The following is a 22,413-nucleotide window of genomic DNA, read 5'->3' as shown; positions in this document are numbered from 1 at the left end:
CAAATGTACCACCAGCCGCTGGGACCAGACTACAGCTCGGCTGAAGTAACAACCACTGAAGCACGTATGGTGTGGCCGTCCGGTCCTCAGCACCAACTGCTTTGCTCTGCAGAGGTTGTGCTACTTGCAGATGTAGACACAGACACAGGTACCAGAAGAAAAGAGAATTTATTGAAGTAGTCTTTAAATTGACTTTAAAAAGTCTTTAAATTGTCGAGCCGAAACTGCACAATTATACAGGCTTAAAAACCTGGACAAATCCTACCTATGGCTTCCTGCTCTCTCTGAAAGTCTTTGTGTAAGCCTGTGAATGTGTTAGCCTTAGCCTCTGACTGTTATGGGATGGGAACTGGCTTTCTGCAGCTGCAAAACTGCAAATTCTGCCACCATCTCTACTGCAGATAGTGTTTGGTTAAACTCTGTAAAACCGCCCACTTTTAGCTGATAATCTTTTCAGGAGAAAGCGTTACCGACATTGCTTTGAGCACCAGGTTTTATCACTGCCTTTTGAAATTTGCTTTTGTAGAGAGAAACCTGGTAGTGGCACCTTCTCTTTTTTTTCTTTTAATCCCCAGAACTATATGCTTCTCTGCTCGCTCCTCCCCACCTGCAACTATGGAAGAGCTGGTTCTTCTGTGATTTATTGGGAAGCACAGAGGGGAATCTCTGTGACCCTAAGCTCACTAACAGCGACACGCTTCTACTCCAGGAAGGGCCCTGAAATCTTCTCATCCTGCAATTTGTGGAAAAAATGGTCCTGTAGATTTTTGTTCTCTTGATAAAGGTCTTGCTATAATTACTGATCTGAAGGGATTAAGATTTTTCAAAATGGGAATGCAGAAGACATATTCAGAAGCCCCATTAGCTGTGCTGCTAGAATGAAACCTAAGACTTCACAATGTCCTTTGCAGGATTATTTTGATGCCTGCTCCACAGACCTTCCCAAGGCATTTCCCACGGGTGATGCTGGGACTCATCGCACTGTACCTTTGTACACACACTGAGAACGTGGATGTAATCCTGCAGCTACTCTCCAGGTAGCATAGTATCATCTTAATTTTACTGATAAGAGTGACTTGTCTGAGGCCACAGAGGAAAAAAATTATGACCTCGATCCTATCACAATTCTCAGCAGAGTACTCTCTGTCTGACACCTTAAACCAAAGGGAAAAAACTAAATCAGTTGAAAACTGGTGTAGCTTGTCAGCCCTTATCCCTGCATTCCCTGTGCCTTTTGAGCTTACTTTAGGGACATGGCTTTTAAATTTCATTAATGTGCTATTACTCTTTCCTCTCTCTGACATGGAAAAGCTTGAATTAATTGAGTATTGACTAACTGAACTAATTACAGCAAGGCTTCACTATCATCCAGTGGCGTGCTCGCTGGTGTTTGCGAGAGCTGAGGATGAACTTGGGCCTCACTGGGCTGCTGCTTGCAGGCTGTAAGCCCGCTACACCCGGGGGAACTGCCACCTCCAGCAGCAAGCATGAGACCTGAAAGCAAGCTTGGCTCTCTTGCTCATGTTGCAGAGGGAAGTTGCCTCGTCTGTGCCACCTCTGTCTCCAGCACTCACTGTATACCAAACACACACCTTTTGTGTATACATATATAGGCGCATATATCTATGTATTGTGTGCATTTATAGGTGTATATGTATTTATCTGTACCAGGTCCAGCTGGGATGGAGTCAACTTTCTCCACAGCAACCCCTGGGATGGTGGTAACTTTCTTCACAGTAACCCCTGTGATGCTGTGCTTTGGATTTGTGGCTAAAACGCTGTTGATAACACATGGGTATTTTGGCTGTCTGGTTGCACAGGCTCAAATTTTTCTTTTTCCCACTCTGCCCTCCCAGCAACTAGGCCGGGGGCAGGCAAGAAGCTGGGATGGGACAGAGACGGGATGGCTGGCCCAAACTGGCCAAAGAGATATTCCATGCCATATAACATCATGCTCAGCTACACAAGCTAAGGTAGAGGAAGAAGAGGCAGGGCTTTGGCTTCGGGGGTTTTGTCTTCCAAGGTGGCCATTGCTCAGAGACTGGGCATCCATCTACTCGTAGGAGCTGCTGAGTGATTGCCTTTGAATTTCTTGGGGGATTTTCTCTCTTTTCTTTACTTTTTAAACTGTCTATATCTTGACTCACAAGTTTTCTCGTTTTTGCTCTTCCTATCTTCTCCCCAGCCTCACTGCAGGGTTGGGAGTGAGCAAGCAGCTGCGTGGGTTCTTTGCTGGTCGTTGGTGTCAACCCACCACTGACCTTCTTGGTGCCCAACGTGAGGCTTGAGGAGGGGGTTGAAATAGCGACGGATTTGATCGGAGCGTGTTAGACTGAATTTATAGCTGTGTGGTGGTTGCCTGGCAGAGGTGGCTAATGGCTGCTTTCAGCCTTTGCTGTTTGCTGTGTTGCTGTGTTTTGCCCAGGGGGACCTATGACAAAAGTGGCCTTGAGCCTGGCGTTTAGCCCCTGCAGCGCTGCTGTCCCACCGTTCTGGGTACCATCTCATGGAGGCAATCGTCGATCGCACCTTCCTCCTCTTCTCCCCAGGGGACAGGTCTTCCCGGCCACTCTTCAATGGACCCCCAGCTTCTCAAGCATCTCAAGCATGGCTCCACCATGGCCAGGAGAACCTCTCTGCCTGCGGCACTGCCTCTGCCAGGCTGCCCTGCCACCGCTGGCAGCTCCAGCCCTAGGAGCTGTGAGTAAAACAGAGAATACACAAAGAAATAAATCATAAAGCTGTGCCTGCTGCTCTTCCTGCCTCCTCCTACCGTCATAAGCTCCTTTGGAAGATATTTGTGTATGTTTTGCATATGCATATATACGTGCATATGTATATGTATGTATATGTATACATACACTTCTTTGTTTTGTATATACACATAGATGTTTATGTGTATATAGACATACTTACATAGAATCATAGAATGCTTTGGGATGGAAGGGACCTTTAAAGGCCATCTAGTCCAACCCCCCTGCAATGGGCAGGGACATCTCCAACTAGATCAGGTTGCTCAGAGCCGCATCCAGCCTGGCCTTGAATGTTTCCAAGGATGGGGCATCTACCACCTCTCTGGGCAACCCCTTCCAGTGTTTCACTACCCTCATTGTAAAAAATTTTTTCCTTATATCCAGTCTGAATCTACCCTCTTTTATTTTAAAACCATTACCCCTTGTCCTATCACTATTGGTCCTGCTAAAAAGTTTGTCACCATCTTTCTTATAAGCCTCCTTTAAATATTGAAAGGCTGCAATAAGGTCTCCCCGCAGCCTTCTCTTCTCCAGGCTGAACAACCCCAGCTCTCTCAGCCTGTCCTCATAGCGGAGGTGCTCCAGCCCTCTCATCATTTTTGTGGCCCTCCTCTGGACCCGCTCCAACAGGTCCATGTCCTTCCTGTGCTGAGGACCCCAGAGCTGGACGCAGCACTCCAGGTGGGGTCTCACCAGAGCTGAGCAGAGGGGCAGAATCACCTCCCTGGACCTGCTGGCCACGCTTCTTTTGATGCAGCCCAGGATACGGTTGGCTTTCTGGGCTGTGAGACCACATATGTATGTTTTGCATATACATATACATTCATATACACGTTTTGCCTATTCATATATATATATATTGCATATACAAGTATATATTTAGGTACATATACCTGTGTATGGTACGTATGCATGTTTATACATCCATATATACATTTTGCCTATTCATATATATATATATATTGCATATACAAGTATATATTTAAGTACATATACCTGTGTATGGTACGTATGCATGTTTATACATCCATATACACATTTTGCCTATTCATACACATATGTATTGTATATACGAGTATATATTTAGGTAAATATATCTATGCACGTTTATACATCCATATGTATGTATATTTATATATAGCTATAGCCGTCCACATACATGGTTTGTATGCACATACAGATGTTTATGTACACATACCCATATATTCCTACGCCTCTATATACCTGTGTTTGGTATATACGCAGGCACGTGCGTGTATATGTGTTTTGCACGTACACGCGCATATGTATGCCGTATAAACACGTATTTCTCTACGTGCACCTCCGTGTTGTACGTAGGCGCAGGTTTTGCAGACCCGCACCCACGCAGGTCGGCACAGGCCCTGCGGCGGCAGCGCCCGAGGCCCGGCCGGGCCGCGTCCCCATGGCAACGGCCGGCGGCTGGCGCCCGGCGGCGGGCCGCTCCCGCCCTTTGCCGCCGGCCGGGCCGGGGAGGGGGAGCCGGGGGAGAGCGGGAGGTTTTGGGGGCGCCCGGGGCGGTGGGAGCGCTGCAGGGCCCGGAGCGGGGTGCCCCGGCAAGCGGCGGCGGCGGCGGCGGGAGAGCCGCGGGGCTGAGGAGCTGGCGGGCGGCCCCCGGCCGGCGGTGCGGGGGCGAGGGGGGGCCCTCAGCCGCTTGAGGAGAAACGTTTGGAGACGCACCCGAAATGTTCAAAACCTGTTAATCCCGTTAACGTGTGTCTTCGTCCAGTATGGCTTGTGACCGGACCCAAAGCGTCATCAAGAAAATCATTCGCGAAATCGGGCAAGAATGCGCCGCCCGGGGACAGACTCTTTCTGAAACCTTGGTGGCGTTCATGGTAAGCGCAAATTAAATGTTTAGGGTAGGCTTTTTTAATTATTATTCCATCTGGGTGTTTTTCTAATCCGGTTCAAATTCTGTTGCGATCCGTAAAATATTAAGATAAATATGTATTGGTAGCATGTAGATCAGAAGTTTCAAACCTGGGTGCCCGTAGCCTGGCAGTTCAAACCGGTTTTAAGGCTTTCGTGAGGTAGGGGCTTAATTTTACGTAGGGTGAATAGTTCCCCCAGAGCCGCTGACTGGCATTGCTCCGGCTGAACGACGTGAAGCGAGGACATAAATCGTTCCTTTGGTCTTAAAAGTCAACAGACTTCAAATGGCAGCTCCACAGCGGCCTGCCCAGGCTGGCGTGGCTACCGCCCAGGCTGGCGTGGCAACCGCCCAGGCTGGCATGGCGACCGCCCAGGCTGGCATGGCGACAGCCCAGGCTTTCGGGGCTGACTTGAACTTGGAAACCTCTCGGTTTCTGGTAGCCCGCATCGGGAAGTTTTAAAGGGGCATTCAGTGATAGGGTCCTAAAGACCTGAAAAAGTATTTTGTTCCTCTGAATTGCTATTTGTGCGAGTATAAGGCCCTGAAAAGGCCGCAGGTACTGCGTCCTGGGAACTCTTTGAACTCTGAATGAGAGTTCTCCTTTAGTTTTCTTCTGCAGGCAGATAAACCATTTTTTTTCTTTCTAAAGTGAAAAAGAGAAGTGTTCCCAAGTTTTAATAACATTTCTTCCCACTCTTTCATAAATGAACAAAAAGGCATGATGCATAGGTGAATATTTATTGCAGCAGCTTTATTTATTCTTTGATGTTTACCTCTTCCCTCTATTGTGATGGATTCTTTTGTTTGTTTCTCTGTTTAGGCCAGGCCAGGTAGTATAAATGGGCTGAATATTTGAAGGAGTGGGCTTGGATCCCACTTAAACTAAAAATGAAATTGAATAAATCTCAGTGTTGTCCTTGGTAGACAGCTGTAAGTATCCTCAAAAAACATTATACACTTCGGCATCTCATCTTTGGAGACACGGCACTGCTGCAGAATATAGTCTGAATGCATCTGCAAAGCTGTGTCTGCAGAAAGATGGAGCTCGGTTCTTTCTTTATTGATGGTATAAGAACAGAATTAGCTCTTGATAAAGCTGTAGATGAATGTAAATGGTTCACAGCAGTACTGTTAGTCTGCCATTTTTTTCCTAAAGGTGACACCATGCCTTTAAAAAATACATTGGGATCAAAAGCAATATTAATTGTAAGCAAGAAAATTTTCCTGGGTAAAAAACTTTCGCATGTGGCTGGCAAGATACCCAGCAAGCATACCAGTTGCAAACATGCACATATTTCCCTGTGTGTAGAACACTATGAATTTTTTATCCAAATGGCAACCATTTATATTGATGCATACAACACCAACTGCAAAGTCTATAAACAACCACGATGGATTTTTATAAAATTTTACTTAGAAAAATATTTTTCCAGGAAATTTTTAAAGAAGCTGTATTTAAATATTTCTCTACAAAGTTTGCATCACAAATAGACTTTTTTTTCGCTTCTGTCTGAGAACTGAGATTGAAACTGGCAACATGTGTGAAATGAAGTAACTTTGTTTCATTATCAAAGATTGAAATGGAAAAAAAGAATAGTAAAGAAATATTTACGGCATCTGAGATTTTTCAGAAAATAAAAGGCGAGTTGCGAAGAGTGAATGTTGAGATGTAAATTAATACCTTTCTTTTGGCAATCTCTAGGTGAAAGCTGTTGGTTTAGATCCAAGAAATGACTTTAATGTGGATCAAATCCTTACAGAAAAGGATGTGCAAAATCTTATCCAGGTAATTCTGACATGATGTTGAGAGTCAGTACTTAGCTAAGACTATAGCATTATTTCCTACCTGTTCCTGTAACTAAAATGACATTTTATTTTGATATGAACACTTTCAAAATTCAATGATACTTTATTCTCATGGTTCTGTAGCTAAAGACTGGAATATATGTTTCCTCATGTAAAAAAATGCCTTATACTTCATACTGTTCACAGTATGTCGAGAGAATGGTACGGAGGGGGCTTTACTGCTCTTGTGAAAACTGTAGCATAGTCACTGTCAGTTCAGACGTTTCCCCTGTGATGAGAAGGAACTCACTTCTCTGTCTCTCTTCTTAGCTCTGTGTGACCAGGCTGCTTGACACAACAAACCCATCCCTGAGCACAATTAAGATGCAGGTTTACTTTGATATGAACTATGCAAACCGAGGTAATTTCAATATAAATAAATATTTTCATAGAAGAAGTTGATTTTGAGTTTAGGATTTAATCTCTCTCTCCGGCTAATAATGATTCCTATTAAATGACTGCTGGCAGCAAAGCAAAATAAAAATCCTTGGAGAAATGTACTATATAGGAGTATGATGTTTCAGTATGGATATAGTAGGGAAAAAATGCACATTAGATTTGAGAGTACGCTCATCTCATCCTGTCTGAGAGATTTACTGAATGTAATGTATTAGATCGCTTGAGAACAGCTATGCTTTCAGGTGCAGTGGCTAGCTGCCTTCAGCAAGAAAAACTTACGCTGCACCTGTGTATCTCAAAGAACCAGTACCCAGAACTGCACTCATGTATCCGAAAGAGAACCTGCTGTTTTATCAGTACCCCTAATTGAGATGAGCAAATCTTGAACAATCAGTTATGGTTTTAACCAAGTATGTTTTGGTCTCATCAGTGAGATGAGACCATGCGGACTGAGAATGGGAATGTGGAAGAAAAATGAGATGGGGAAAATGTCTCTGCTGTAACTGTAACTTTGGATCTCAATGGGACAGTGAGGGCTGGCTGGGACACAAGAGGCACAGAACAAGAGTAGACAAAAAATAAACATTCCTGTGTGGAGAGGTAATGAAAATGTTTTCTTGTTAGCATGGATTAAAACCAAAAATCAGCAAAACTAGAAAGCTGCTCCAAAGTCTTCTGGACTCAGTAAGCTCAGTACCCTCAATAAGTCCAGTAAGATTCTGAGATCCTGAGTAGCATCCAGATTTGGGCATGTAACTTCAGGTGTGTATGAAATATGCGCGTGTGTGTTAGGTCCTACTGCAGTCAGAGGGGTCCAGAGAGCCAGAGACTTGCTGCTTAATTTGGCCTGAAGAGTTCTCTGGACTCTACTGACTGATGTTAATCACGCTAATTATGTTAATGTTTTAACTCCACTGTTAATTATAATGGTATGGTACCTTGAACATGTCTTCCATGTATCTGTGCTTCAAAAACCTTAAGTTGGTGCTCTGACTGTGGAAATGAATTGCACCCTCTGTACAACCCAAATTCTAAATAATTTACGCAGCACTTTCTAACAATCCTTCTTTCCTAGCTGAATTACTCAGCGAGCAGCACCGTGTTCTGGAGGAAAGGCTGGCTCCCGTGGTCAGAGATATCACAGATAGTCGTCCTCGTGTGCAAGAAGAAATGGAGAATGTGTATCGAAAGATCGTTAGCTACATGCTGCTGAGCTCTGGCTTGGGATCCCCAACAGACATTGAGGTTGTCAGGGAAGTAACAGGTCAGTAAACTCCCAGCTGTGAAATTGGGCTTTTCGTATTGAAAAATAAAATTTCACCTTCTCTTTGCTGATCTTTAGATACAGATGTGGTAAACTGTGATGAATGCTTACTGCCCAAACTGTCACTGCTCAGCCTTGAAGTCTAAACTTGCCATAGATTTCCTACTTTTTGCAGTTGTTCAGGAGAGGGTGTTTTTGCTTGTTTAATGATTTTCTTTTCTGTTCCCCCACATGGAGGGTTTTCTCACCTTTTGTAATGCTTCTAGCTGCCCTGCAGAGTGTATTCCCCCAGACAGAGATGATTACTTTCATCTCACTCAGTAAGAAGAACAAAGAGCAACAGCTGAAAAATCTTGCCATGCTAGTCACAGGAATTCGGTTGTACAACAAGGAATGCAGGAAAGGAGGAAACAGCATTGATGACTGTAAGTAGACAATTGTGTTTGGGCTCTGTATTCCCAATTAATTCTTCCTGGCCTTCTTCACTGTAGTGGCTCCAATAATACCCCATCTCTCTAGATAAACGGCTTTCACTCAGGGTCTGTAAACCTGAAGGAAAAGTACATATTTGGTATTTAATTATAGGTTTCCATGTAGGCTACTATTTTTTAGCTAAGAGTGAGCCTGCTGTGGTTGATATGGAGGGATTATATGCATTAACTTCATGCACTAATTTACCTCGTGATAACTTTTCCCTGATCCCTTGCCATTAAGTGAATTAAATATGTAATGTTTGCCTTTAAAAATACTTAATTAAAGTCCTGAAAGGACACTGTCAATCCAATTACAATTTTCTGTTGCATATGTGTAATGAGAAGTGATAAAAGTTCCTGGGGCATTATCTGTATTCTGATAATTTAGAGTAACCTCTCTGGATTCTTAACATGTTCTCAGAAACCTTTTACATTTTCAATCCTCGTCAGTGGAAATGTTTTTGTAAATATGCACGTAGTATTGTAGCTCAGTGTGGAGACTTCTTTGTAAGAAAGGTCTGCAGCCCAGTTTTAGAGGAAACCGAGAACTGAAAATTGTGCAGATTGCCTGAAGTCTCTCAGGAAACCCATGTCAGTACTATCAACTGAATTGCCTCTACTATAAAGCAAGTTTTCTCACAGTCCTTGACTTGGCTGTGATATTTCCAGACCTGTAATTCTGACTATTTGGAACCACTTGGCTAGTAAGATACAGTGGTTGCATCTAGTATGCAGGCATTTGGAAATGCATGAATATAAGGACAAAATTTAGAACTTTGATTGGAAGTCTACTTTGCTCAAATACTGCACTGTAATCTTTTGCGAATGATTTAAAGAATTCTTTTTATACATATCTCTTATTTATTCTATATAAACAGTGCCAGCCATTCTCAATGAAGGCATTCCGTCAGCTACACGGACTGTCGATGCAGGTCTTAATACTTGCCATACGCTAGCCCACCGGTACACAGCTCTGTTGGAAGCCATGCAGGAAGACCAACACAGATATACACAGCTTAGTTCTTCTAAATTAAAAGAAGCACTGTTCAATGTGAGACAATATGAGGCCTTCCTTTGCATCCTTCTGGTGAGATACCATCACGTTATATCCTGCGGGTTTTTATTGCAGATGGAATGTATTCAATTTGTACAGGGCAGAAATATAAGAAAAATGATTCAGAAATAAAAGAAATAAAATTTATCTCAATATGTGAGAACCTACATCATCTGTCATGCTGAACTTTGTACCTAACTTGCTGAGTTTGGCTACCGTCAGGTAAAACACAAAGTGAATTAATTGGTTGCTGCAGTGTGATTGTGCTTCCATTTCATTTCTGGAGGTTTCCTTCTTTTGGTTTAACAAAGGACTAAAAAAGAAGGACTTTTTTCTTGTTTGCTTATTGATAGTCATTCTGCCCCAAAAGGCATGAGAGAAAAAATCTCCTTGTTCAATCCATAAATTACCTCAATTCTAGTCTGCAGATATCCCCCAAAAATAGGGAGTCATCAGAGGTCTTCAAGGAATACCATTTAAATTCTTGAAACTTGTTTTGTTTATGAAGACCTTTTCATTTGCCTTTTGAGAAACTGCAGGGGTTTATTAGTTTTTCCTGTATATCATAAAGCTTGGAAAAATAATTCTCTTTTAATTTTTTTTCCAGTTTTCTTCATTATAAAAATGTAGAGGTTTTCTATAAAAAATTACTAGTATATGTTTGAGAGAAGCACCTGGTTTTATACCTGAACACTTAAGGAAAAATTTATTTTTTGGAAAGTTAGGGTGCATTTCGTTTCTGAAAACAGTTGTCTGAAAATAATTGAATGAAGAGATCCAAGTAAATACTTCTTACTAAATACTTGATTTTTTGACTGCCATACTTCTTACCTGAAGTAAGTTCTCTTTCCAGTCTGATGCAATTACAAGTGCTCAAGAAGTTGAAAAGATGAATGTGCAGTTTGCAGCAACAATGGAGCAGCTGAAAAACACAGTGCAGGATAAGGTTTCCATAGATACCAAAGAAGTTTTTGTAAGTATTTTGAATGGAAAACCTATTTCTTCTTAATTATAAAAAATTACTAAACTATTACAAAATACTTTACCAGTGTATTTTCACATAGTTTGTGTTAAGAAAAAGGCTACATTATTTTCTCTCTATTATAACAGCATCTGTGATTTTTGAAGGGGCAACTAAGCTAAAAGACTTGATCTCAAGGTAAAAGAAAAGCAAGGTACAAAGAGGGGGAGAAAGAATTAAATGGTATTTTACTGTAAGTGTCTTGAGTCATTTGTCAATATTTGTACATTTACAGTGATATTTTCCTGGTTTGTGTAAATATTCTCCTGTTCCCTGCAGAAATAGTAAGAACACAATGATGACGGATAACAGCACATCAGAGTGTGATTCTCTTAAAGTCCTTTCAGATAGCAATTCCTGTAATTACAGTATGACTCCTTGATATAATTTTTCTAAAGAAATCAGGTTTCTGTGATGGGGGTTTCAGCCTCTTTGCCCCTCCCAGCAGCTTCTGAACCGGTTGGCCAGTTTCAGTCAAATTTGTCAGAGTCTGGAGATCTCAAAATATGTCATTTTCTGCAAGTTTTATGAAAAACAAGCAACTAGAGAGACACAATAGAGCCCTCCTAAGATCAAGTCTGAAACGGGAATGCCACAACTACCTGCTGGTTTGTGTGCTGACCAGCGGGCAGCCGCGTACCTCTGCACCACCCATGTTCTGTTACTGTTTCACCCTTAGTGGGGAGCTACGGGATATGGGCGGGAGGTGTGGGAGGAAGAGGGAATGAGTGATCCAAACTGCAGGTATTGTGAAGGAGGGTGCTCGATGACCCTGTGAAAACCAGGGGTTATTATGGTGGCATGGTGTAAAGGAAATGGGAGAGAAATATGTCGGAAACCAACTTCATTTAATTTGCTTTTCATGGAAGAGCTCATTATTTTGTGTGAGACGTCAATCATTTTAATTCCTTGTAGTTAGCTGTTGAACTAGCATCTAGTTCATACATATGTTAGGTTATATTTCATCCTTCTAAACAAATAATTAGAAAGCAAAATAAAGTCTACCGTGGAGGAGGGAGGAAGGAAGATTATGCCCCCACCACCTACTCAGAGTATTTTTTACACTTCACGTAAGGGCATCTGAGCTAGAAACTCATGGGAATGGCACTTTAACCGAGGTGCATCTCAGATGTGATCTGACGCTTCAGTTTATGTGTGCTTGTGATTTTTATAAGCTGGATGTTCTCATTTGGAGAACATTTTCCCCTCTCATCCAGCTGCTCAAAGCATTTTTTTCTCTTCTTCTGTATCTTTGTGGGGCTTAAGTGACTGATATACGTGCTACCCTTTTTCCTAAAAGCTGTCTGCTGTTGTCTGCTTCCTTCCTAGATTTTCTTCTCTCTTCAGGCTGGTTAGTTCTTTTTTCTTCTCTGCTGAAGACAGAACATGTAACGTCTTTTGATTTCAGGTCTTTTACGGGTAGAGATTTCTCTATTAACACACCATTTAAATAGTTATTCTTGTCTTCAGCTAGTTACTGAGAAGCTGGATCCTCTACAAATGTAGAGAAGCAGAGCAGTCTGCCTTTTAAAAATGGTAGGATAAGGCCTATATTTGTAGTATTTGTTTTAGGAAACATAGTAGATTTCATTAATATTCTTTGTTTATTCTAGTAAGAATGATTTTGATCTTGCTGCCCTTCCTTTAGCTTCTTCCATTTTTGTAACCATAACATTTCCACGGCATTAGTGATGCAGATGAATTCCAGAGCTGAGTCTGTTGGCTGTTCTTGTAATAATGGTAGCTAACCAGGTGCGTTTCTTCTGGTCCTTCTTATTCCTGTACGCCTTATTTTCAGTTATAAAACTGTATTGTCGGTGAAGCGCTCAATTCTAAGCATGGTCTCAGAGTAATGTATTTGGGAGAGGCTTTGGAGTAAAATGTAGAAAAATACCACTCTGGCTTTGGGCATACATGATGGGAGCTCCTCTTACAGTCTCCAGGAGTTGCCCTGGAATTTCTGGATGCCAAAGGCCTTGGAGATCAGCCCCGCTTTGTTCATAGCAGCGGTTGTTGTGCACGACACTTGGGTTACGCTGCAGACATAAAACAAATCTGGATCTCAGATAATTTTCTTTATTTTCTAGCCTCTCTTTGTTGCACTGTCTAACCTCTGGACCGGCTTTCAGGACGAAATATTACTGCTAAGCTTCCTCACAAATATGACTAACAATCTCCAACAGTTCTCGGAAATCCAATCACAGCTTTTTCCTGAGGAAGTGCTAACATCTCTTCTGGAAGGAGTGACTGTGAAAAGTGATGAGGAAAGGATAAGAGAAACCATGGGTACTGGAAGTTATTACTTTTTTGTTTTCCTTCATTTTCCAAAATTTTGTGGTTGGACTTTTATTTACAGAAGGTGCTACACATTAATTTTTTGATAATCAGAATTTGCACAGTAAATTGAGTGTTGTACTGTGTGGATTTATTTTCCATGTAGTCTAGTTTGGGCTTTTATTTCTATATATAAAATTAAAACATAGCTACTAGATACAAACATACCTTATAAAAATGGCGGAATGATCAGAGAATAATATTTCTACTTTTTTTTTTGACATTTCTTAAGTTTGTTTATATCTTTTCATACTTTCCAGAACTTCTGAAATGGAGGGGGGGAATAAAAAAGCTAACTTAATGGGGCTTTGGTTACCAGAAGTATTTGTTTATAAGATGGCATCCCTAGTAACCAGGTTGTACTCCAGGGGATTTGTAATGCGTGAGTGGGTGAAAACAAAACAGAAGAATAAGATATTACCTTCCTGTTGTCATCCCCTGTTTCCAAAGGAAACTAATGCTACTGCGGAAGACTCCTGCGGGGCTGATTTTTCAGTAGGATCTCTCTTAAGGCAGGGCTAAAGTTTGGCTTTTGGGATCTTGGCACTGCAGGTCGTCCTGTGATAGACCGCAGTAATCTGGTCATCCTGTAACATTATTATATTCTAAACATCTGATGTTTTGTTACTGAAATCCTTCCTTTGTTAAACCTTTTCTTAGGAGCCAGAGTGAATGTTTCTGATTTCAAGAACCAAGAATGGCTTTTTCCAGAGACTACTGATAATTTTGACCAGTTGCTAATCCAGTACCATGGTTTCTGTGCACATGCAATTGGCGTGAAAGGCTTCATCCTCCCAGGTACGCTTTGTAGTTAGGTCTTTTCCATACTTTACATTTACATAAAGACATGTTCTCAATGCATCCTCTTATGTCAAAGCTGGAGTACTGTATTTTCATGTTTGTAATTTTCACCCCAGATAACTTATTTCCCCTGTTGAATTTTTCTTTTAAAACTACACAAATAAACTGCCCTAAATAGAAGGTAGGAGGGCTCCAAGAGAAAGTAGGCACAAGCAAGCAGAGGCAGAAACAAGATGAGATGGATAAATGTTTCCTCCTGCTGTATGTGCATCTGTATAACCTACACTGCAGCTGAATGCAGGTTTGTTTATTGTTGTTAATGTATTTTAATACAGGCACAGGAAAATGGTGGTTCCTTTTATTTTGTGTATCTGTGTTTCAAACAGACCCATTCATGCCTACATCATATGTATTTTTAAACAGTGGATATAAAGTACCAAAAATATTCTCTGAAAAGAATGCAAAAGTGCACTTGATTAAGTCAACTAATCATAGGATTTTTTTTTTGTACCTTCTATGGTCATTTGTCTTGAAAGCAAACCTTATTTCAGCTACCCCATCAGTTAATGTTTTCTGTCTCCCTATCCTTTATAGAACCTATCCATATAGAACTTTCTTCAACTGACAGGAGTTTGGGAGGAAAATGCTGCCGTTTCTTGGCAGTATTAAAAAATAGATATTTTAACGGCAACGTAAATTACTTACACTTATCTAGTATTGCATATGAGAACAGCTGTCCTGGGTTGGACTGAAGGTCTCTCTAGCCCTGTATCCAATTTCTGCATGTGGTCAGTCATGAACACTTGAAGATAATTAGAAATCAAGCAGGAATGATCCTTCCTTAATTACATCCTTCCCTGTTCTAGCAGTCAGTGGTTATGGGATTTCCTCAGATAAATGTTGTGCCCGTACCTTTCTGTTGAATAATCACCGGTAGAGGTTTTTCATTTATCTAATTGCTTTTTGAATCCATTTAGAGTTTGCCATGGGATATTGTTATTGTCAGAGAGTCCCACGATTATAATTATATATATATACTATCAAAAGGTACTTCTTTTTGAGATGGTTTTAAGCTCTGGCTTGATAATTTCATCAAAGACCTCATAGTCTTTCTATTAGGAAAATTAGCAAATAGTAATTTTATATTGCATGCAATTCATGGTTTTATAACCCCATATCACATTATTTCTCTGCAGTTGCTTCTTTTTAATGCTAAAGAGGCCTCTTTCTTTAACCCCTCCTTCTGTGAAAGGTATTCTAAGCCTCTGATCACTCCCAGCTCCCTTCATTTTACTTTTTCTTACTCTGTTGTGTTGGGACAATATGTAGTATTACAAATGCAGCATATAGGTTGTTATAATGTTGTTTTTTTCTCCCCTTCTGTTTGCATCCTAATAATTCCCGACATTCTTTTTGCTTTTTTGATTGCCACTGAGTAGTGCCATTTAGTATTTTCAAGGCACTATCTATGATGATTCTAGGTCTTTCCTGGGAAATAACAGCTGAAGCAGAGCCTGGCACTGTCCTTGAGCTCAATTTGTGTTTTCCTATATAAGTTATTTGGCCTTTATTGACATTTTCTCTGTTAATTTATTGTTCAGCTTGTCAGCTGCTTCATCTGCTTCTTCAGTTAATTTCAGGGTCATGCCCTTTGGTATAAATGGACTGCTGATCTGCAATCAAATATTTGCTGGAGATTATAGAGGAAACATTTGTGGGTATGGGCAATGTTTTCTTATGCCTTTGCTATAGGTGTGTTACCTGTTGTTTTTCTGACAGACGCGCATTCAGGCATGCTGGATGAGAACTGATCAAAAGCAGTTGTACTGACTTAATGAACTAAACTTTTCTATATTTAAAAAGCTTACTTTCAGGGATTTATTCTGATTTCAGAAAAAGGAAGTGAAACTGACTCGAGAGAAACACAGAATCTTGGTTACAAATGTCTTTTGTATTGGATATCATACTGTTTGCTGTTTTATTTTGTGGCTTGGGTTTTTTTGTTTTATTTTGGCTTTTTTTTAGGAAATCCTGCTATTGGAATTTTGAAGCACAAGGAGAGATGTTATGTTTTCAGTTCCAAGGAAGCTGCATACAGCTTTGCTCAAGATCCAGATAAGTTCGTTCAACTGAATGTAGAAAAAGCAAAAGAACATGCAGAGCTAATTCAACTGCTTGAGCTTCGTCATCAGTTTGAATACCTTGCTCCGTATGCACAGGTACACGTTGCCCATGCCTCTTGCTGAACAGCTGTTGGGTCACTGGTTGGTCTGTCCTTTCTAGAACAGAAAGAGAACAGATGATACCCAGTTTTAGAAAAGAAGTATAATCATCTGCCAGTCATACAGAATGTCTGAAGGTCCATCTTTTCCAGGTCTTCAGGGTGTTGATAAGAAACATTTTCCCTTGATGTTGTTCTCACCTTATCTCTTCATAGGAGAATATGTAAAGCCAAAGGATTGTGGCAGCGATAAAAGCTGTTCATCCTTAGCCTAGGAAAGAGGAAGGCTGGAGAACCTCTACAAGAATACCTCCCAGGAGATATTTAAAAGACTCGTAGATGTGGTGCTCAGGGACACGGTTTAGTGGTGGACCTGGCAGTGCTAGGTTAACGGTTGGACTCGATGATCTTAAGGGTCTTTTCCAACCTTAACGATTCTATGATTCTATGATTCTAAGATCCTGTGTCTGATGTTTCTTTTTCTCATTTTTGCAAAAGTAGCTTAAAGGGACAGTAAATAAATGCAATAGAAGATAAGCCAGATACCATATTAACTGGAGCTTTAGCTCAGCAGTTCATCAGTATGTGCTGGATGAGGGTGTAGTGATATCTGGGGACAGGAATTATGGAATATATCAGAAAATGAAAGGGGTCTCATCAGTAATGAATGTGACAGTGCTACCATGTGAAATCCAAAGACTTGATCTGGATTCATAGACATTCTCTGTGACACATTGTGAATTCTAGGTCCCTAGCAGTGCAAAGTACGTAGTCTTGAACTGGCCCATGATGAGAAAGATGCGATTTGTGTCACGGCTCTGTCAGAGATGTAAGCACTTTTCCTAATTATGATTTGTGATTTTTAGTCCATTCATAAAGATAAACTGAGGTGCCTGCATCATAAAATACTGGTGGTGGTGATGGGATCCCCTTTTATCAAAATCCAGTCATTAAAGCACTCACCTGGGATGTGGGAGTCTGAAATTCAGCTGTGGCCTCTGCCTAAAGGGTTTTCTGTCAGAAATTAAATTCATCGAATACTTAATGGTTTCTTCTTTTGTAGCAGGGGCAGGGAGAACAAAAATATTTTTAATGTAAAATTCATTATCCACTTGCAGTTTGCAGGCTTTTATTTGCTTTTAAAAAGTAGCATATCCATATGGTGTTTTCCTTAGATGTCTGTATTCTTCTCATTGATGCCTTGCTTGGTTTTGTTTTTTTTTTTTCATCCAGGCCAGAAATGCAGACAAATGTTTGATAAAACCAACCACAAAATGTGACAGTAGTACTCAAACTGATACTCATATCTTGCCTCCAACTGTTGTGACGTCCTATGAATGGAATGAATGGGAACTGAGAAGAAAAGCTATAAAATTGGTTTGTATTGTGATTACCAGATTGTCATTGTTGGATAACAAAGTACAGAATAAATTATTGTAAACTTTTGTTCCTTGCAACATAAGTCTAACCTTATTCAAAGAGACATACTTCTGTTAAAACTGGCTCAATATTTTTTTCCAGGTATTTTCTCTCCGTATTTCTAGACTTTCTTATTCTCCCACTTTTTCCATGTTTTTCCCCAGTTTTTTTGGGCAGTGCTTCCGCTGCTATGTCCATTCATTCCAAATTTTTCATTTGCCTTCTTTTAAGTAATAAGAGTTTGTTGATTAGCATTGAATTTTTAAGTTGTTTCTTTACACTCAAATTTAACAGTTTGATGATATTGCTATGTACTTTCTTTTACTTTCTTTTTAAAAGAAAAGTTGCAGAAAGGTTTGGGTCAGGCAAAACTTTATTGCAAGTCGAGCAATTTATATTAATATTCATCACCATCAAGTAAGAAGAGGAAAAATGTAGTAACTGGCAGACAGAATGGTTAGGAATACCTCTGGTTGTGTTTGCCTCTGCAGAAGCTGTCTTTGAGCTCACTTATCCATCCTTGAAAGGTATCAAAGCATGAGGCCTTTTGTTTTTTTTTTTTTTGCATAATGAAATATTTTTCATTTTATCCTGATTCTTCATGTTTGCTAAAATCAATTCTGCTTTTTTTGGGGAAAAAAAAAATCCCCCTTTCATGTAGGACCAATCTGGAGAGGTAAGAAACAGAGCAAGTAGGTTTTGTGTTGTGTATATAATCCAGAGGAAGTGTTTGTTATACTATCATGATGATTTTCTGCTGGATTGGAAATCACAGTCTGTCCACAGAAGGTTAGCCACATAGATAAAAACCTTTAAAGTAACAGTGTATATTTAAAAAGCTTCTTTCTATGGTTTGCTGGCACATGCAGTTGTCAAGGTGTAGCACCTGCTTTTCACAATTCAGTCAAAATGAACTTGTGAGTACAGGGAATATTGCAGTTACCGATATCCACTGGACACAGAATACTGCAGGGCTGATTATTTTTTTTTCTGTGAACAGATGCACTGTGGAGGCCTGTGGTCTGCTGTGCAGCCTGTTTCCTCTCTGTTGTTCTTTTTGCCATGAAATCTCCAACCCTATGAAAGGAAACCAAAATTTTGGAGTGAAAAGTCTTGCCAGTGTTAACCAGCTTATAAAGGATTCTAAGTAATAGTTGTTAATGAGGTATATAAAGAAGCCGATTAGGTTTACAAGAGGCCTAGCTAAAAGCCTCCTTTGCTTCTGTAATGGACAAAAGTACATAAATAAATGTAAGATGCGGTCAGTGGTTTATCTTTAGCGTAAGCAAAGGTGGATGTTTTCCAATAGATGAGCATGAAGACCATTCACAAGCAGATTTGTAGCTCATTAGTTTGAAGTACGTAGAGAAAGTACTCTGAAGTGCTGAGAATGTTTTAGCCTCAGCTGTCCATATGGGAGATCAGTGATGCTGAGTTGAAACAAAAAATCCCAGATGCATGCAAAAGCGTTTGGTCTACAGGGACTATGCTGAATTTGTAATATGGAGGTGATACAACAGTTAGAATCAAAGTGCTAAAATAACAGAAATAGCTTACCAGTGCGTCTGTGAATTTGATACTTTCAGGGGAGCATCGGACGCATTTGCGGGTTTTGTTAGAGGATGAGCTCAGATGCCTTGGGTTTTTTTTCTGTTGTTCGTACTTAGACAGAAAACTTGCAGTGATAGGAAGTGTTAAAATATGAGTTTGTTAGAACACCTACTTGATGTTAGAAGTAAAATTCGCAGCTCACATTTGTTTCTCTGCAAGCATAGTGCCTTGCAATAGCATACATTCAGTTTTCAAGAGGGATAAACTTAACAGAGAAACAGTATCTCATACCTGCTTTTGTTTTAATTGTCATTAAAACCCTCAGAAAAAAAGACTAAAATATTGTCTTTGTTTCCATGCCGTCTCTTCTGTAAATTCCTTATTGTTCTTTCCTGTATTTTTCTTGATGACACTGTGCATAAGATTCAGTTGTGGGTTAAGATATCTATTGATCTATTAATAGATTATCTATCTATATTACGATAAAATGTGTCTACACATAGGTGCTTCAACTTCCATTCCAGTTGACAGAGACCTGGCTAGTGGAGTCTGGAGAAGATTTTGACTCACGCTGATGCGAACACCTAATTTGGTCAACTTAATCACTCTCCAGCTTCCACTGACTCCAGTCTCCGCTGACTGGACTGGACTTCAGGGACTTTCTCACTTAGGTGTAGGGGTCTGGATCCCACCACACAAGACTGATGGCAACATTATGTCATATGATTTGCGGTGTTTTACATCATTGCTGACATAGGTTGTTCTCTGAAATAAGGAACATTTTGTTGTTTCAAGTGCTGACTTTGTAAAACACTTTGTGAGAAGTGGTTTTGTTGTTTTATCTACAGCAGTTTCTGTGCTTAAACAGAGCTTTAATCATAAATTACCTTACCTTTTGCCCCTTGCCAAGGGGTTAATAAGCAATGTCTTGAAAGAAGGCATTTTTTCCCTTTTATCTGGTACTTTGTGACACCGACACCTAAACCTCATCACATTTGGTTTGAAACCAGACAAAGGCTTGATCCTGTAGTTTGGTTATCCACAACATTTGGGATCCTCAAGCTTGTTTTAGATTTCAGATGCCCAAAGATATTTATCTGCCTGCCATCCCATTCAGTGTGCTTTCAGACTGATTGAAATTAATTTGAAGTGCTGGAAGAGCCTAACGTGAGAACAACGTTTTATCCTAACAAAACGAAGGCTCCAGCATTTAACAAAATTTGAAGCACAGTGACCAAAGGAAAACACGAAAGCAATACGAGGCTGGTGTAAAATTGTGTGGGCTGCGTACAGCGCTGTTGACACATCTGGTTAGTTCAGGAGTTACCAAATCGCAGTTGCAACTGTGTATTGACTGCAGGGTGAGGCGGGCCACGTTCCAGGTTTGTGAAGCCCATAGATGTAAAATATACAAACACACCTGAGTGTACACTAGTGCTAAAACGGTCAAACAAAATTTTGCTTAATCTGATTCTTCTTGTGTCTTTAGGCCAATTTGCGCCGCAAATTAACTCGTGCCATGCAGACTGATCGCAGCCATATGAGAAGAGAGAACTCCAGCCAAGTGTACTTGCCAAAAGACGTTAGCACCCAGACTAAGCGTGACAACTCAAGCAACGTACCCCGACCACAGATTTTCTTGGAAGGTCTCCGAGGAGGATCATCTCTTGCTACTCGTGTGGTCAAAGTAGACTTAACAAGAGCAGTAGATGAAACCTAAGTGAAAATGAGAAACCTAAAGGTGTATATTGAGTGTATATATAAAAATCCCTGCATATATCTGAATTAAGATACAAACTGTGTCTGTTGATTCCAGGAGCAGTTGATTTATTTCATTTACCTTATCTGTTGGGGCTGCTGACTGGCATTAAGTGATAAAAAAGATAAGCCTGAAACACCCAGATTCTAAACAGCAATTTAGAATCAAGATGTTCCCAAAGACTTTAACTTAAACTAACATTTAAATGTATAGTGTGTGTTCTGGGATTTTCTTGAGGTTTTAATACAATGATTGCTTGCTGAAACACTGTCCTTAAGAGCCATGTCTTTGGTACATGAAAAGGATAATGTAAGACAAATAGCTTTTATGAGATACAGGGCCAACGCTGCAGCTGCCACGGAGGAGTAATTCCCATTGGCGTGAAACAAAACTGATCCCGAGAGATTCATCCAGATGTCACAGCTCCACCCTTCGAGCAGAATCGTCAAGAAGGTAAAAACCAGCAAAACGTGGTCCGTCTGGGTCCTCGGGCCTGTCCGTTAGTGCCGTCGTTATCCCAAGCGTCTTGGCAGGGCAACGGGCGTTACGAGCGTAGGCCAAGGCAGGGAGGCTGGGAGGAGGGAATCTGGCTTGGACGGCCCTGGAAGCCGTGTAGGTCTCCAGTGATTTCTGCGCTCATTGGCTGAACTGTGCTGGCGGGCACGCTGGAAACCGTAGGAACTTGACTTTGAGGGACCTTTTTGAAAGCTCTGTTTCACTCGTGTTTGAAAAACTAAAGCACAACAGGAAAAGGTTTTTAGCTTTATTTCATTGTGGCAGCGAAGCATGTGCCAGGTCTGATCAACGCAACTGCAGCGAGCGTTTCTCTTCGTGAAAACCCGGATCGGTTGAGCTTTAAGATGAAACACCACCTCAAACGGAAGCGGGGGGTACTTTAAAACAGAGGTACTTTTCACAACAACAAAAAGAGCTCCACAAATCACTATCGGCAAAAAGTCCCGGTGCGCAACTGTGATTGCCGTAGGGTGTCCCAAGGTTTCTAAGTCTCTTTTTTTAGTCAGGTGCAGCGCGGTTCCCTGGGTCGCCGTTACAACAAGCTTGTGACAACGAAGCTGGAAGATGCAAGCCGCTGGGTGATTTTTCGGTGGCATCGCGCAGGATAGCACTCTGTTTAACTGTCTGCAGGGTATCTGGCTTCAGTTTTTAAAGTCATACAGCTGGGACAAATCCGCGAGGCATTATTAAAAAACAAGGAGCAGGAGGGGAGCATAGAAAAAACTTAGCTAAATGGTTTCCACTAGGCGATTTTATCTTTTGTGAAAAGAAATTAATCAGGAGCAGCCAGACGTGCTGCTGCTCCATGTTTTTCAATGATGAGCAGGCACTGATTTTTAGATTTATTAATAAAAACATGAATTATATTACCAGCGGCAGCTTTTTTATTATTATTATTTTTTATTCAGAGAAAATCTCCCGCCCTTGGCGTTTGGCGCTGGTTTGGGGCTCTTTGCTTTCGGGACGCCGCCGCCCGGGGCGCACGGGCAGCAGGAGGCCCAGAGGCGGCGCGGGCAGGGGGCAGAGCTAGGCGGGACGGGCCGCCGACTCGATGGTGAAACGAGGGAAGGCGGGGCGCTCTAGGCGGCCGCGCCGCACTCTATGGTGCG

At 41.1% G+C, this 22,413-nt stretch overlaps 1 protein-coding gene across 1 annotated transcript; it reads left to right on the top strand.

Moving 5' to 3' along the window:
• Positions 1-4,501: 4,501 nt before the first annotated feature.
• Positions 4,502-20,749, top strand: CFAP206 (cilia and flagella associated protein 206; the record flags this gene model as incomplete). Its single annotated transcript, XM_082305481.1, has 12 exons — positions 4,502-4,609; positions 6,350-6,433; positions 6,763-6,853; positions 7,967-8,155; positions 8,422-8,580; positions 9,507-9,715; positions 10,536-10,655; positions 12,791-12,989; positions 13,698-13,835; positions 15,864-16,057; positions 17,293-17,436; positions 20,519-20,749. The coding sequence occupies 12 exons, from the start codon at positions 4,502-4,504 to the stop codon at positions 20,747-20,749; spliced, it is 1,866 nt and encodes a 621-aa protein (XP_082161607.1).
• Positions 20,750-22,413: the final 1,664 nt, after the last annotated feature.

Source organism: Platalea leucorodia (assembly GCF_965183815.1).
Source record: "Platalea leucorodia genome assembly, chromosome: 3".
Classification (NCBI taxonomy): Eukaryota; Metazoa; Chordata; class Aves; order Pelecaniformes; family Threskiornithidae; genus Platalea; species Platalea leucorodia.
Note: the sequence above shows the minus strand (reverse complement) of the source record. Positions and strands in the feature narration are given on the sequence as shown.